This window comes from Sander vitreus, chromosome 13, assembly GCF_031162955.1.
Source record: "Sander vitreus isolate 19-12246 chromosome 13, sanVit1, whole genome shotgun sequence".
Classification (NCBI taxonomy): domain Eukaryota; kingdom Metazoa; phylum Chordata; class Actinopteri; order Perciformes; family Percidae; genus Sander; species Sander vitreus.
Window position 1 is genome coordinate 13,586,886 of NC_135867.1, and position 18,519 is coordinate 13,605,404.

Sequence of the window (18,519 nt, forward strand, 5' to 3'; positions counted from 1 at the left end):
ATCACACCCTGTTACCAACTTCAATTATGCTACATGCCTCAAGCAATGAAATATCCAAAAGTCAGCTGCCACAGCATGAGCACAGCACTCTGCACCATTGATTCTTTAGAACAGAGCCCAGAGACACCAATTTGTTCCTCGACCACAGCCACAATAGACCAAAATATAACACAGTGTTTTGAGTAATGCCTGCTATTCACACATTTTTCTCATTCTATTTCTTTTAAATGTATGATTCTCCTGTTCTCTTGATAATGCAGTTCCTCTCTTCACCGACATCATAAGTACAACAAGTTCTCATCCTATCTCTGAGGGGGGCTGGAAGGCATTCTAGGAGATCATTAACCAAAAAGGTTTAGTCTACAGTACACTGTGTCCCAATTCAATTCAATAAACATACTATAAACTACTGTTTGCACCAATACAGTGCATGACTTTGGAAAGAAATTATTGTATTTCACCATGTGCTAAATGTGCCACTGTAAGAGATGTGAGACATGTCCTTCAAATTTTCAAATTAAATCAAAAACAAAAAAAAGTAGTTGGTACAAGCCCTTCAGAACAAAACACACAAAACACAGCGTTTTCTGATTTGACGCCACTGTAGGCACAAAAACAGTTTGATTGGGTTTAGAGAAACATTGTAGTTTGGGTTTAAATTACTACATCTACATCTACATCTAAAAACTACATCATTAAGGTAAGGGGATCTTTGTCAACAACACACTTGGTTACTGTTAGGGAATGACAGCTGTCACTGTTAAAACAAATCACACTGACAGTATTGGAAACGGGAAACAAACAGTGGTTTGTTGACCCACCCATCCACCCCGACCACCTGCCTTTGTGGATTTTCATGTCACAATACTCACAGTCATTCCGGCCGCTAGAGGGCTGTGTCACTTGAACATAATCATGTGTTGTTTTTGGGCATTGTCCACTTTTATGTCATTTTTTAATAAGCCACGAGAAGCTGTCTGGATTTCGTTTGCGAGAATAGTATCCAAACTCCCTGCCCCGGAAATGATCAAAAGATCTTAAAGTGCATCACTCCCATCAAAAATGTGTTTTTGTGGAAAAAACATGTCAGGCATAAATTATTATTCAAGGCAGTGCAAGTCTTAAAATACGATGGTGGATCTAATTTATAATAATACTGTATTTTCCATGTTTTGGGTACAAACTCAAAACACAATTTTGACACAATTTGTATATTGTACACAAGTGGATAACAACCATGGGCTTATCAGGATGATCAGGTGTGTACCACAAAAAGTATAATTTAAACCCCTCATTATAAAATAACTCCTGCAGCTCATTGATCATGACAGACTGATACACATGAATATTTAACCCCAAATTCCCACACTGAGTGCAAAAACAAATGCATTTACAAATGCATAATAATGCTTGTTGTATCTACAGTAAATGTGTCAGTGTAAACTATCATTTTTAGTCAAACAAAATGCCATTGTGATCATGTAATGCACCAGCTCCCTCTAACACCATTAGCCTTCCTGGTAGTGTTATTTAATTTAATCATCCATTTAATAGGTATGCATGCCAGATAAACATGCCAATGCCAATTGAATCTGCCAGTTATCATGTACCTACTGGAATAGACCACTAATGTGCACATAGTGTGCACAGTGCATGCTGGCCTTGGTGTTGGCATGGCCTCTGGCTCTCCAAGTGGAGCAGAAAAAACGTACTTAAATGCCCTCAGGCCAAATCTGCTTGTGGTGGAGAGAGAGAGAGGGCAATAGAGAAGGTTTATTTAACTGGTGGTGGGTAGGAGAGAAACAAAGACAAGAGAAGATGAGAGGCAGCGTGGAGTGGAGAAAGAAATCAATGAGGAGCTCAGAGAAATGATGATGAGGCTGGTGTGTGAAAAAAACAACAGATAATGTAGGTGGACAGGAAAAGACAGATGAGGAGAATAATGGAATGAGTAGGGTGTTGAAGGGGGATTGGGTAATTTATGTAAAGAGTGGAAGGAGGCAAGAAGGGAGGGCTGAACAATAGAATGGCCTTCTAGAAGAGAGGAAAGTTAAGAGCGAGAAATCTGCAGCTCTGCCATGAACATGTAATATGAAAGATCCTGCAGAATACCTGTGCTGCTGCCTCTGGAACCAAGTTCATACATACACTCACACACACGCAGGAAATAGAGCCTATAAATACGCTTGAGAGATTGTCCTTGATAACACTGTGAAATCCTTGAGCAGTCAAACCGATCAATCAAAATGTTCTGCAAGACCAGTAGAGATGAAGTTGGCTGACCGACAAGCTTTGGGGAAAACACAATTTTATCTTACTGCCAGTGGATGCATGTTATGGATTATATGAAGAATGTTTAAGTTATGCACATCAAAGCACAACATAGCTGATGGGATGTTGTGTGCGCTGGCTGAGTTCAGTTCTTTTTCTTCACAAACTGGAATCCGACTCCCTGGAGCACTTTAATGTTCACATATTTGTTTTAGTCTTTTAAGATATAAAAAATAAATATAAAGCTCTCTAAAAGAAGAGTATGATAGGCCTATTTGATGTTCAAAAGAACAGCTCATCATTCTTTTTTCTGGTTTTAGGGGGCGGGGGTTACTAGGTTTATCTGGGAAATAATCACAAGGATAATGATAGGGTCAAATTTTGATCAAATTCAAACTTAGACCTCCCACCAAACACTACAGTATACTCATGTGACTGGTCATTGCTTCAGTTACAGCTCTTTGCATTAGGGTTGGGTACCGAAACCCGGTTCCACTATGGAACCGGTTCCTACGCAAACGGTAGTATTCGGATCGGATTAGAACGCAAATTTCGGTTCCTCATTTTGTTTCCGACTGAAATATTTTCCCTCTGTCGCTCCGGACAGCGGCAGACTCTTTTTTTCTTTCTCCCTTTTCTGCCGAGTGGCGCACGTGCCCGCTTGCGGTGTGAAGCGCGTGTCCGCGCTATTCTCTGACATGCACTCTACAATCACTGCTGATAGACGGCTTTTTGTACACGCTCTGAAACTGACTTAAAAATATCACACTTTCTCTGTAGTCTACCGTTAGCTAGCTACCGTAAATGAAGGCTACTTTTAAAATGGCATATTTTCCCTCTGGGCTCACCAAAACGGACGTAAAAGCATATTAACCATTCATTGACTGCACGTGATCGCTAGTAAACATATTACACTTACTCTGCTAGTCTATTGTTCAGGACAAGACTCTGTAGCCTGGTGGTTGGGGAGGCTGCCCTTTCAAACTCATACCTGTGTGTCCAGGCCTCTTGGACACCATCTGAGAGAGTTTCCTCCTGTGCAGGACATGCCATAAGTCAGGAGAGGTGTCTTATCTTGCCAGAGAAGGCTAATATGGTCATTTTTCTGCAAAAGAAATGCTAAAGTTTGAAGCTGGTTGGCATACCAATTCAACATTTATTTTGTTGTTACTTGTTAATAGTGTAACTGTTATTTGTTAAATTATTGTAGTTATGTGTTAGGTGACTTAGGTTTATTTATTATATATTTAAGTACTTTAAAACGCTAATATAGGCTATTGTTCAATTTAAATAATTTTCAATTTTAAAAAAACTCTATAAAAAAGCCTTTCTTTTATGTCATGTCAATCGGTTAGGAATCGGAATCGTTTTAAAAGTACCGGTTCGGCATCGGAATCGTAAAAATCCAAACAGTACCCAACCCTACTCTGCATCTTCCGCACCTGAAAAGTGAAGCCAATGCGGAAGTGCCTCAAACCTGCATTCTATCTAATTTCAAGCAGAGGGCGACTCCACTGGCTCCAAAAAGACGTCTGTTTCTTTATGAGAAAATGACCCTACTTCTGCCTTGATTTATTACCTCAATAAACATTTTCCTAATGAGTTTATGCTAGTTTTCAAGTCTTCTACAGCAGGATGTTCATTTTGTCACTTGTTTTCAGGTGTTGCCCATGTTTTCATCTTAAACTTTGACCCTGTCACTGTTTTCACTTCATCAAAGTTAATTGGAACACTTCGGTTGCCTTGAAATGTCTTGTTTAACGTTCTGCCAACCAAGCTAGCTACTGCTGGCGTTAGCTGTTAACTTAAGAGAAAGTCTGCAGATTTTCAACCAGCTATGTGTACCGTGCCGTACATGCTGACCAAAGGCACTAGTACCCTGAGGTCCGCATTTACCCGCCAGTAAAACTCTGCTGGATGACTCACGTCAGAATGTTTGAAAATCTTTTAGCATTTAGCTTAGCACAGCACCATTAAACCATACATAACACTGGCTTAGACACATCATCCTCAACCCACTCAGCCCTTTTGCCCAAATAGGGTCACTTCTGGTTTCAAATTACCAAGATGACGACGGCCAAAATGCAAACTGCTGGCTTCAAAACGGCAGTCCACACATCAATGAGTGACATCACCGATGCTATCCATTATTTTTACAGTCTATGATCCCACCACACTTGCTCAACAGATATTTTTCTCAGGAGTTGGGGAAGACCTAAAACAGAGCAAAAAGAGAGTGAATATTGGACTTACATTCATCAGGAGTACAGGGAAATGGCGGTTTCCTGCAGTCACTCACACACACACACACACACACACACACACACACACACACACACACCAGCTTGACTGAACTACAGTGTGTTTTCAGATAAGACTGCGGTCAGATAGACTGTGATCAGGGCTACGACCTCCATGATAACCACAGCTCATTTCTATTTGCTGTCCTTGTAGCCTCACACACATTCTGCAGATAGTGACAAACTGCATATTTACTAGACTGAAGGTCCCACATTCCCAGAAAGAAGATATGACAACCTTACCAGCAATTCAGTTCACTACTGCTTAGCATGTCACATTCAGATAAAGTTCTCTAAGGGCAATACAAAAAAAATGTATTTCTCTTAATCTCTTCACTGTGTCCTCCTGTCCCATAATGCCTTGGGGTTGCAGACTGACGTGTCTCGATCTTAAGTCTCAATCACCAGCAAGGCTTTAAGTTGGAAATGACTTTCTGATCTCATGGACTCCTTTTTAGATTTGCTGAACAGAACACAGAGTTACACTCACAGCACCTGCTCATGCCAGCAAATTATAAAAATGTCCTGGCAGAGTTTCAGAGTAAAGTAAACCCTTAAAAGTTGGTGTCATGTGAACTGTTAGTGGTTTGAACTGTGTGGGACCATTTCTGATTTTGTTCATCAGTTACACATTAATCAGAAGCAATCTTTAATCATTCGCTTAATTCTGTTATACCTTTCACTTAGGGTTTAAAATGCAGTCTGTATAGTACATGCTAGGCCAGTAGGTCTGATTGTGTTGTCATTAAAAAAGAGATGATCAGAGACGTTGGCCTTAGAACTCTTACCTTCCTTAGAAGGGAGACAGAGATAATAGAAAAAGTTAAGGGAAAGGTGAAACTGATAAAAAAGATCAGTGTGTGCGTGTTTAATCTCCCAAACCTCCACACACAGTGTGGCAGGCAGGAGATGGTACTGATGGTGCTCAGAGTGAGTGGAGCAGGCGGCTTGCTGTCAACACAAATTAGTGCCATGTCCTTGAGCCACACCTTAGTAGAGAGGCACGCTACTGAAGCACTGTGCTTGCTTTCCAGTGTCTGAATGTACTGTATACAAACACTGAAGACTAGGGGTGGGGGGAAAAAATTGATACAGCATAGTATTGCGATATTCTTTGGCAATACTGTATCGATGCACAGACGCCAAGTATCGATCTATTATTATATATGTGTTGGTCGGTTTGTCTGCTTGACAATCCCATTTTGCAGCAATGAACAGAGAAATGTATCTTTACAGATGAAACAGATGTTGACAAGAATCCTTTTGGGGACATCATTTGAAATTGGGAAAAAAACTGAAGTTGTAAAAAAGGTAATATATTGCAATATAGCGTAGATGTTTAAAATCGTAATATCGTATCGTGACATGATATTGTATCGTGAGGCCTATGATGATTCCCAACCCTACTGAACATCCACATACTGTAGTTTCAAATGTTGATACATTTAATTTGAAAGTGATTTCCTAGTTCAGTGTAGAACAGGTGTGCAGAGCAGTAAAGTGCCTGATACATCAGTGAAATTATAATTTTATTTCAGTATTTACCAGCAGTATATAACAATAATTCCTAATGATAAAATGTATTAAATTAACACATCCTAGATCAGGATAAGCAGCAGAAATTGGACAGATGCGTAAATCAATGAAAAATGGTTAGGTTTTTGCAAAGAAAATTGACACTGTCCATAATGAGACAATGAGCTTCGTAGCTAGCAATAATTACAGTGCTTTCTACAGGTCTGATGGTGCTATTGGAAAAAGAAGGAACAGCCTTGTATGCGCACAATCCAGTGTTTAGATTATACAGTAGGCTGTGTTGGGCAGTAACATATTACTTTCATTCAAATGTTGCATGTCCTTGGCTGGCTTGTTTGTGTGCAGTCACCAAGGCTAAACTGGACCTGGCTGCTTTTTTATTTTTACACATTAAATACAAAAGATGCCACGTGTGGATAAGAAGATATGACAAAGTAAATTAAATGGATTTAAGAGTGAGTGATGGTGTAACAGTAATAAAGACAAACACTGTTTTTATCTTGACATCCTTTTAGTCTCTCATTCCTTTTTTGACATTTTTTGGAAGTGCAGAAGCAAACCAAACACATTTTTTAACTCAAACGATAATTTAAACAAGCAGTACACAATGTGTAAAACAGTTAAAACAAATGCGTTCACATGCATCTCGCACATCATTTTGCCATGCTTTCATCTTTAAAATGAAACAAAGAAAGTTAAATAAAATCTGACTCATCTACCTCTCACTCGACTCACACTGAGCATCACCACCACAGATTTAACACCAAAGAGATCATTTGTATATAAAAAAAAGGTAAAACGCTGTGATCTTAGCATGCATGATACATGAAACATAATAAAAATGTAAGCAGGTCTTAAACTGGTTATGTGTAATCAAATAGTCAAAGCTCTGTTGAAATGTCATTAAGTTAAAAAGTAAAAGTCATTTCCATCACGTTTCCAGTGTTTCACAAATGGCCTGTTCAAGGAAGTGAACAACTAAATATCAGCCTTTTGTTCAGCTGCCATTTAATTAGATGAATCACTGGCCGCCTCTCTGCTGCCTCAGTCAGATATGCTGCTATCTCGCTGATAGAAAAAGTCGGACACCAGTCAGAGACCAGTGGAAGACACGTTTAATCACCAGGCAGGCGTTTGGATGACTGGGACAGAGTTCATCTGGCCAATTTACGTATGTTACTGAGAAGTCTCCTGCTGTACTCCCTGTGGTCGACTGGCTGGACGTCCATTACAGTTACCTTTACTCGACTCTCATCCTGAGAAGGGAAGAAAAACCTTAAGTTAGGTGCTGCAACGTCTGAAAGAAAAGACATTTCTAGCCTCAAGAAATAAATGTTATAAGAGAATGTACTGAGAAAAAAAAATTGAATAGGTTTAAATAGTAACCAATTCCAAGCCTAAATTTGTGATAAGACCGAATGGGGTAAGCTGCTTCTGCTTTTCCCAAAATCTGTGCAAAAAGATGTTGAAGTAAATTTCACTGTACAGTACAGTCTAATTTCTGCTGTTTTTGCATGTTCGGTCATCTAAGACAGTATCAGCATTTCTTTAAACAATTTTTTACAGTGACAACTCTTGCTCTTTCTACTATTTTTGACTGCACACCTGGAAAACCCACAAGCATGTTACATTACTATGACCACCGGTAGGCGGGAGACATCAGGACATTAGCTTGGTCATAACTGCATATTTAACAGAGATATGTTGATTTTAATCTCGCAGCACCCTTCGCTTGTCATTGAGGCACCCACTTTGGGAACTGCTGCTGTAGACTACAAATCCATCTGTAGATACAAATGATGAATTCAAGGATTTCTCAACAAACTTGGGTCAAGGTCGGCCTCCAACTCAAGAACCTTGAACACCTCTATGGTGAATGCAATTTGTGGGGGAACAGCAGGATGTTTAGTCAGTGTTTATCTTTAATTAACAAGATAAACAATAATACAAGTATGTTTTAGTTTAATTATTACACATTATTTTGGGAGATGCCACACAATGCAGTGTCATTCAGCGTCAACAACGTGTAGTAAGAGCCACCATCGGCAAGATATATTTCACATTATATATCATCAACTAATGCAGTGGTTTCTCATGAACACAAAAAGCCAAATGCTCATTTCCATTAGAATCTCACTATGAGGATTAATTCTGAGAGACAATTCATTAATCAATTAGCAATTCAGCCAGCAAAACCAGCATCAATGAGTTAACAACCTCATAATGTATGTGGTTCAACACCTACATTAGTATTTTCAATTTGCATCTACCTGAGGATAGCAGGATAATTAAACAATACGGGGGGGCGTTGAGACAAGGTTCCATTTGAGAGAAGGTGGTCTTCCAAAGGACAAGGCACTGGGAGAAAGAAGGCTTGTTCATTTACTGTAATGTGTGTGGACTAATGTTCCAATCACATCTGGAGAAAACAATTACTCATTGGCCTAACATTCAACCCCTATTCTCTGCCTCAGATGGTGGGGTGCGGCGGGGTTCTTCTCCCTGAAGAATTGAAACAACACAACTTCTTGATGCTGGCACACTGACAAGACATGTAGACACACATGCAACAGAAGCCAATAGCCAACACACACCTCTTACTACCTCACAGAGAATTAATGAGATACTGTACTGAACACCAGAACTACACAAAATGGAGGATCACTGCGGAGAAATTTGGATTATTAAGCTGTAAAGAATTAAATAAACCAATATGAACAAGAATTTGTTTTCCAAATGGCAGCATGCTTACACACTAAACTAAGTTGCTAAACTTGGTGTGAGCAACTTAGGTTAACATGTTAGCATGCGGACGTTAGCGTGTAGTTTAAAGCACCGCTGTACCTAAGCAGAGCCTCAAGACAATTACATGCTGTATATTTACAGTAACATCATTTTCTATTTATCTTACGAACTTAAAAAGTTGGCACCATCGCTAAATGTGAAATTACAACTGGCCAAAAAAAAAACGCACTGATTACAACGCAGTGGCCCTAATTTCTTAACAGCACCACACACTACCTCATTGAATTAACATTACTGTCTTAATAAAAAATCATCAAAAGTATATTGAAGGGCTACTGTATTGTTTAATAGCTTTGTTAATTTGTTCACCCACCCCGTCATAAGTGCTCATTGTCAGACACGAGATAAGGAAGCAAGTAACAGAACCGATCATGTAAATGATCATATTCATAAGGCTTTGAATGGCACATTCTCAGAATATTTTTGTGAATCATCTACATAGGTGTTCACCTTCAGCCACATAAGGATATCCTCAACCATTTTCACATGCACAAGGACAGCAAATAGACCTCAATGTGATGTTGACAAAGATTGCCCAAAGTGTGGTTTGTATATGATCTAAAGGCAGGTCCCATCTGACACTAATGTATTCATTTAGACAAAAACAATTCATTCACTTAAGACAGACAACAAGCTTGGAATAGACTCAATGACTCACTACGACTGGGACTCAATATATTGGATCTAGTTATTGGTTGGAAATCAGATACACTTTCCCAAATTCTAATTGCATCAATAACCTTGGATCGTCTTTTAAACAAATGCAAATTAAGGGTGTATGTGAAAAATGCACTTTCTGTGCTCAGTAAATTTAATTCTGCAGGCCAAATCTGATCTTCACCATCATCTGAATTCCATTAATTCCACTAAGAGATGAGCCTCTACTATAAGTGCCTGATTCATGCACACTCTCCTGCCTCTGTGGGGCTCCACCTTAATGAAACATGACAGACAGTTAAGATGGAATCTTATTTAAATACTATATTGCATTTTTTTTAGTCGGTTTAGACTTTAATCTACATCCTCCTAAGATTATTTGTCAGTTTTTGGTACAAACCAGATGTTTCCATAATACATGAAAAACGTACAGCTGCAATCCTACTAACAACATAAACTATCAAAGTGGAAAATGTTTCATTTTGTCTTTTTCACATGGACTACTATACCGATAAGGGGCCAGTATGCTTCAACAGAAGGGCTTGTTGGATTTTCGAACAGTGTCTGAAAACCCGCTCACTGCATACCTGCTGTATATTTAATATAATTACATTTATTTTATGCAAACTATCTTTCTTCTCATATCTATTTGCACAGTTATTTGGACAGCTATTTAGACAATGCATAATTAATGTATATGTAATATATATATATATAATATATATATATAGCTTTTTTAAATATATTTAATATATTAAATACTGTAGTTCTGTTTCATACCTCTTTAAATTGTTTCTTGTAACATGAATTTCCCTTCTGCTGATCAATAAGGTCTCATCTCTTTAATCATGATATCAGTAATAGAGAAGGAAAACATTTGTATTAAAATGACTCTGTCAGAAAGTGTGGTCCAACACCTGCAGACAGACGTGTTTAAAAATAAAAGTCTGAAAATCAAGAAGCAAAGATTGCTGCACCACTGGAATCACTGGTTTCACACTTATACTTGATGGGGATTTTAGTGCATTGTGCTTGTTAAGTCTAAACATTTGTTTATTATCCCCTAAAATAATTCAAACTTGAGTTTATACGCAAGAGAACAAACAGCATCTTTAAAATATGATCCTGAACGTGGTTGTTCTTTCTGTGTGTCCTTGTTATAAAAAATGACAAAGCACAAATTTTGTAACTTCATTAATCTTGTTAGGCTCTGATATTTCATTACACTGTTCTATTTATATGAAAACACTGTGGTAGATGTCTGACCTTTTTTGACTGGGAAAGAACTAAAGCTGAGGTAGAAGGGCACTGAACAAGTGAATCACAGACTCTTTCTGCTCTGTGCTCGTCTTTTGAATCAGAAGCTTTGAAACAAAAACAGTCAACTTTGACCAACACCCACTGACAATAATATCTAAATACAATAAGACTCGTTCAGAATACGTATCTGCTCAGACCTCATTACGTAGCTCTACTTTGTGGCATACATATTATTGTCCTTTTGCTACAACACTACAAAAATAGGACAATTAATTAAAAGGTGCAGGAAAAAAACAGATGGGACTTATGTTAATTGTGTTGGTAGTCTTGACAAATAATTCCTAGAAATGTCATTAACACCAGTACGTCAATGCTGTTTCGCTCACTTCTGCTCCTCACTTTTGATGTGCAATTAATAGGTGAGGTTTTTCCAAATTAATTATTCTATTATTCTGTATGTTTAATTGTATTTTACTGTTATAGTTGTAGATTTGGGCGGGTCTAGTGTTTAACTTTGCTAAAAGGCATGCACTGCAAAATACAGACGTTAATGAGGAGTGCTTATTGTGCCATGCTATGCTATTCATTAATAGGTTGTTATGTTAAAGTAGCTACGAGGAATCTAATGATCATAAATGATCTGTAACAGCAAATGAGACTAACAGTGAAAATAACACTTTTTTTTAATTTTTTTTTTTTTATATATAGTTCTTATTAATGCCTCTGCCTGGGTCTGATTTTTCCAGCGAAGTCACAAAATGATTTACGGCAGGTAGACCGGCTCTACAGCAACACATTCTGAAGGGTCACAGATTTCGGGGCAACACTGGAAAAGCCTGTGTGAGTATCCAGCCAGGTAAAAATGTAGCAGGAGTTTTCTTTATTTTCTTATACTGAATTTTAATTTTATTTGAGGAGTTATCTGTTGTAGTTATGGCTGATACTGGGGCAGGGCCATCACAGAAAAAAGGAACGAAGAACAACTAAAAGCTTAAAGGGAAAGTGAAAGACAATGGGCGAAAACCCAAGTCAACTTGGGTCGGGCTTTCAACAGATGGAGACAATTACAGGACTGTACATGATTCAAAACCAACCCTGAATTGGCCCTCTTTCTCCTAAACAGGTATGTAATATGTCTATTTCATTCATAAAATAACTTTACAATGCGAGATGTGATTGTACGTCAGTAGCCTAAATGAAATGATGTCCCCCCCTTCCATTTAGCGCTCACTTTTTATTTCTTTTCAGTCCGTGTTTGTGTTAGCCTACTATTTTCTTTTTGTCCCCTTGTACTTATGTAAAGTGTCCGTGGGTTTCATGAAATGCGCTGTATATAAACAAGCAGTTCTAGTTATGTTGGTTGCTACAACAAACTCTTGCTAATTTGGCTCGTGACCGCTAGAAAAGATCTTTATGACAGCAGGTGTGGTAAAAACACTACCGCTTTTGTCCAAAGGGGCTGCTAGAACCAACACAAACTGAAAATTCCTCATAGCTGCTTTAGCGTTTTCACACCTACCTCATTTGGTCCGGACTTTCGGACTTTTCAGTTTGATCCAAACCAAAGTTACAGGTATGAAACCTCCCCCGGACCATGGTCCGGATCAAAAGACCAAATTTTGGTCCAATAAAAAGAGGTGGTCTCGGTCCGGACCAAACTGAACCATGGTCCGTTCGTTTATAGTGTGAAAGCATTTTTTGGATGGTTCGGACTTTCGCACCAAATACAAGAAGCTCTGGCAGGCTCTCCTTGCGTTACAAGACCGGGGAAGCTCCTTTAAGGAATAGCTCGGTGCTTAGTGTGTAGGCTACATGAGAGAGTGTGTGATGGTGAATGCGCTCAGAGCAGACAGCTTTCGGCTATCAGAGCAGAGAATACATCAGCAGTTTATTTGTTAAGTGGTAGTAAATGTACAGTGTAGGTTTCCGTTAGTCTCTGAATAAATGCTCCAGAAAGAAAGTTCCCGTGTTTTGCTTTTCAACATCACAACAAAACAAAAAAAAACGAGGCAGTAGGGGAGAGCAGCAGTCAGCTGAAAAAACTCCAACACAGAGAGAGGATACGAGAGGACGGGGAAGCCCGTCTACAAACCAATCAATTATAAGTATCTGGAGACGTAGCTCACGTATGTGATGACGGAGGACGTACTTTTGTCACGTATAGATCTTTAGTGCGTTTGCATAACTGCAGTGTGAAACCAAAACTTACCGGATCAAATGTATACAATGTAACAAAAACATGAACCTTGGTTCGGACTTACAGGTGTGAAAACGCCCAAAACTTATTTGGTGTAGGAAGTGTAAAGCTGGTCATATTTTTAAAAGGGATCACTCAGTTAGTTGTTTTGAACAAATAGTTCAATCGCACAGTAGATTACTTGAAACATCTGCTATAACGCTGCTGACATGTTTTCTATTTCCATTTTTTGCTCTCTTTTGTATTTCTGGATTGTGATGACTGTCAATCTTGCTGTTTGTCTCACATTTTATGTCCAGATTGCCATGAAAATGTGTTATTGATATTGATGGTTCTTAGAGGATGATTTACAGAGAACATTCATGCTTGTACCACATGACTCCTGTAATGCAGCCCTGAGGATCAACTGTATTTCAAGCTCCACTACTGGTAAGGCTGTAATAAAATCAAAATGAGCAGTATGTTGTTTGTTCTGACCAAACCTTCTGTATTGTGGGCTGTAATGGAAAATCGCAGCCTCCAGCATCTGCTAGTGGGGCTTCAGGCTTTTTCTTGTTCAATGGTAAGTAGCAGTGGTATGCTAACATTTACTGTAAACAGACAGTCAAGAATATTTAATTTTGTTTTGTTCCATTGTAAATGAAGATTCCTCTTCATTGCAACAAATATCACCATATGACAGTAGACAGCACCTACAGAAAATGTGCCTTTTGTGTGTAAAAAGACTGAATGGCAATACTTTCCAAAGGACTTTGTGCAACTCCTCATAGAGAAGGTTTTACATTATTTTCCAGACTATGAAGAACAGTTTATGGAATTTGCTTAATGTTCCTTGTGGGGTTTTTTGAGGTCAGAACACAGACCCTTCAGAGCTCATCCTACATCTCAATCATTCCACTCAGTCTCTCAGAGTGCGCCCCCCGTAGCAAATTAGCCTCTGAATAATTAAGCTAATTAGGCTTAGACAGACAATAGCTAAATGCTAATTAGTGCCTAATTAAGAGAAATTAATCCACAGCTATATTTGTTTTCTGTTATCCAAAGTGCACTGGCTACGTAACTCCCTTGTCACTGTGATACTAATTGAAATTATTTTGGATTCATGTTGTGTGACTGAGTGCGTTGTGATTATATTGCATTTTGCGTATCTTGTTTTGTGGCTTTACATGCTTGGGACTGCAGTTTAACCAAAGATAATAACTGGTGACAAGTCTTGTTGTTAAAAAATTACGAATGGGATGTAGCCCATTAATAAGAACCAACACACCTCAATGCATTATGCTTTAACACCAGGGGATGCTTCACATAAAAACAGCAAGTGTTCACTTTTTTAGTATTCATTGTGAATATTTTATCAAGCTCCTTGTAAGCCTTTATGCTATTCAATGTTTGGAAAGCATCTCCTTCCACCTCTGCCTGCAACTAGCTCATCCTGATGACTGCTGCAGATCAGACAAAATGTTGTGCCAATCAAAATACTTAATCTCTAAACACTGCAAGCTTTGCATCTCATCATGTTGTGACCATCATCCTTCATTCATCAGCACAAAACATGACAGGGGAAGTTCTATTAAGTGCTGCATCTTCCAGTTACAGTTTTATAACTGAAATGAGACCATTTAATGCTTTTACAACAATGTCACTTGTTTGCAATCCTGGTTATTTTGAAAGCCCATTTTCCAAAACCATTATAAGTGTACTGCTGGTGTATTTGTTCAGAACAGTGATAAGACAGCTGTGTGAAACAAACATGCATTAACCAATCATGGATGAGTATTCCTGCAAGGCAGATATCACTGACAGAGTTGCAGCACCATTGTAAAAGGTTACATTATGCGTTTTTTTATTCCTGGGAAACTAAATTGCATTGTATCAAATTCTATTGTGCTCCCGTTTATAGCTACTTACGTTGTACGTCTCCAGCTTGACTTTGTTTCTAAATATGTGAGTTGTGAAGTTGGTTTTCTGAAAAACTTCATTGAATGCAGCCTCGTCCTTAGGAACACACACACACACACACACACACACACACACACACACTACAAAGTCAGGGTCTGTTGAAGTTAGAGAAATTGTTAAGGCAATTTTCTTGTCAAATGGGAACAAACTAGTTTAAGGAGAACATTGTGTGTGTGTGTGTGTGTGTGTGTGTGTGTGTGTGTGTGTGTGTGTGTGTGTGTGTGTGTGTGTGCGTCTCACTGTGTCTCTGAGCTGTCCCAGTGTTTCTGCACTATGACCTAACAGGACCTCAGCTGTCTCCTGGAAGCATGTCACCCACTGGTTATCCCCGAAGTCTGCTAAGTTGGCCTGAGAGTCAGACAGAGAGATGATGAAGGGGGGAAGAGATTATTCATGTGTCCATGTTCGAGTATGCGCGATCACAGAAGTTACAATATTCCTCAAAGTCAGCGACACTGCATGTGTGACAAATGAACATTAATGACGTGCACTGTATGCATTTTGCACTTACAGAAAGTATGAGTCTGTATTTAAAGTTAGGGAACTCTTGGTTACACTTTTCACAGCGGTACAGTCCGTTTTCTTGATCGATGACCTTCTTGTTGCAGTCTGCAGATGGACAGGCCTGGTATAGACAATTCTCCTTACGAGTGTATAGCACTGTCGCCATGCAGCTGAAATAGTCCGCCTGAGAAGAGAGAACATAAATGGGAGAGGAAGAAATCTAATTATGTAGCGAGATCAATAAAAACTACCAAATCACATCAAACTGCTGCAATTTGAACGTCTAAGAGGCTGCAGTTAATTTGCAGGTGCTACCCCCTTCACAATATTGTGCTGAGGAGAAATCTAAGCTGCAAGTCAAGTTACATACTGGAAAAATATACCAAAGCTGAACCTTAAACACTAGTCACTAAACGTGGTAAATTGACAGAATACTACAGACTACTGTCGCAGGAGCAAGGAAGTGATGAAATAGCAGTCAGGATAGCAGTGTTATGGATCATCTAGTGTCCCTGTTTAACTGGAAGCTTTCTCCCTTGAATGTGTGGGTGGTTTCTTGTAGTACTGGCAGATGTTGAAGATAACTGTAGCTGTCCTTGTGACTGTCTTATATTTGCCTTGTTTCATTAAAATGTCAGATCATACCACTCTGATTCTTTTTTTCAAGTCTTAGCCTCGAGTAAAACTGTGTTACCAAGACTTTTTCAGTTGCATTGTCAATTTCAAACCAAAATCAATTGCAAGAAGAATTTAAGCCTACACCACAGACATGAAACAGCTTTTCATTTAAGGCTGTTAGTGTGAGGCCACATGATTCTGGAAATGATGCAGCCCAATGCACGTGTGACTACTCCACTCATGCACTCGGAACAGATAATTATGGACCTCTGAGCTTAAAAATGATTTTTAGTAAATGTATAAATGTTGACGGTTTACTTTAAAACAATCTTGTAATATTTCATTAAGCACATTTGCCTGGAACATTCTCAAAACTTTTTTTCTTATAAAAAATAAAGATACAGTATAGGTCCTAGTTGAGGTAGCGTCTTTGTCTCATTTTGAGGCTGGATGATCAATTAAAGAAATCCTGCCCCTGCAGAAGAAGTGGATCCTCTCTTTCATACGTCATTACTAGTGATGTCAGTTAACGAGTTATTAACAGTGTTAACGTAAACCCATTTTAACGGCGTACATTTTTTTTATCACAAGATTAACGTTCTTTTTGGCCTAGCAAACTTTGGAGTTGTTTTCACATGCGGTTGCAACAACTAGTAACGTTAGAAAAACTACAACGCCACACCGGATCTAGCTAGAACGGAAACAAAACAACAGGCAAGCCGCACACACAGGGCTTATGTTACGTTTTGAGTGGATGGCGAGCTCGAGGCGCCGAAATGGATGCCAATAAGATTCTGAATGGAAAGTTTATTTTTAAAAAGTTGCCAAATGGTTCCATTGACAAGACCAAAGTGATCTGTGTGTTTTGTCGTCGTGAACTGAGCTATCATCGCAGCACGTCCAGTCTGAAATACCACTTGATGGCCAAGCACACAGCTGATGCAAATTCTCCACCCCCTCGTCAAAGCCAGGCGACAAAAGCACAAAGCAAGCCGATCCACTTTTCTATGTTGATAAGAGCATTAAAATGAGAAAAAAATAATTGGACAAAAAGAAATCTAAGGACATTTAGAACAGATAAAAATGTGCGATTAATTGCGAGTTAACTTTGACATTAAATATTTTAATCGTTTGACAGCACTAGTCATTACATACACAGGATAAAAACCAGTGTGATTTCAGAGACTTTAAAATGTCATAGTTATGTGTGCCAGGAGTCAAGTCTGAACATTGCAAAAGCTGTTGCGAAGCTTTTTAAAAGCACAAATCTTAAAAGGTGTACAATGAATGTACCAGAACAAGACACCTCATTAAAGCGTTTGTTATGTAGGAGGCTGCATATTGGTAAATAAACAAGGTGCCAGGTGGCTCAGCCTGTAAAAACACAATGAGTAATCACTAGTCCATAGTACAAGAGTCAAAATCAGAAAACAGTGGTCAGGTACAATGACCAATTTCAGAACACATAATGCTTCAAACGTTTTTCTGTTGGGGTACAACAGCAGATTAGCTCAAAGGCTAGCTCCCCTGCCCACCATAAACTAAAACACATTTCCAGTGGGTGAAGACACATCAATAAAAAAAACTATTGATAACCGTAAAAACATTGTCTGGTCTGATGAATTCCAGTTCCAACCAGACCAACCACCGGAGGCGATGCATGGCATGCATAGTAACAACTCTACAGGCCATGTTCATTCATTCATGACCATCATGTAGCTTCAGGTGATAGGTACTGTGATAATCAAACTGAAGTGAGAGAAAAAGAAAGCAAGGAGGCGCAAACGTGCTCCTTCTAGTGCGGACAGGACATCCTTCAACAATTTTAATAATGCGAATAAATAAGCTGCTTTTTTTTTTTTTTTTTTTATTAAAATAAACTCAGATCAACCTTGACATCATCAGTAAAACTGTTGCCAACAAGCCAGTCCGGCTGGTTGATGCACGCTGTTTACACATCTTAATTTGACTTCCAAACAATCTTGGAACAGTTTAAAAAAAGAGAGCAGAGGGAGTTGGAGAGTTCTATGCATAATTGATGCAAGATGAGGCGAATCTCTCTCTCCCTCTCTAATACATAAATTGTGCTAATGTACACACACCAACACATACACATGACTAACATGCAAGGTTGTATGCAAAGACTCAAACTTACTTTGCAATACAGATACAATGGGCTAAACTTTTTTTCAGTTATGAATTTAAATTAAAGTGTACACAGTCAAACAGAATCAAATTAAAATGCAGCGATGTTGCGGTAATTTAAACCGATATTAACACCTAAAGCGGCAGAACTCACACTGTGTAAAATCAACAGCTAAAAAGGAAAGAAATGCTAATTCTGGGGAAAAAAAGAAGATATTTTCTCATCCTGTGGAGAAGCACAGGATTCAATTTCCATAAATACAAAAA

At 38.7% G+C, this 18,519-nt stretch overlaps 1 protein-coding gene across 4 annotated transcripts in view; it reads right to left on the reverse strand.

The window, feature by feature from the left end:
* Nucleotides 1–6,599: 6,599 nt before the first annotated feature.
* LOC144527470 (replication protein A 70 kDa DNA-binding subunit-like) overlaps nt 6,600–18,519 on the reverse strand; it is a 43,957-nt gene continuing 32,037 nt past the window's right edge. For 2 of the 4 annotated variants that reach the window (XM_078265512.1, XM_078265510.1), the window contains 4 exons: nt 15,497–15,673; nt 15,226–15,333; nt 14,935–15,021; nt 6,600–7,363 (listed from right to left, as the gene is read on the reverse strand). In XM_078265512.1, the coding sequence (XP_078121638.1) occupies nt 7,262–7,363; nt 14,935–15,021; nt 15,226–15,333; nt 15,497–15,673 (474 nt within the window). In that variant the 3' untranslated portion in view covers nt 6,600–7,261. The other 2 variants (XM_078265509.1, XM_078265511.1) reach the window with 2 other exon arrangements.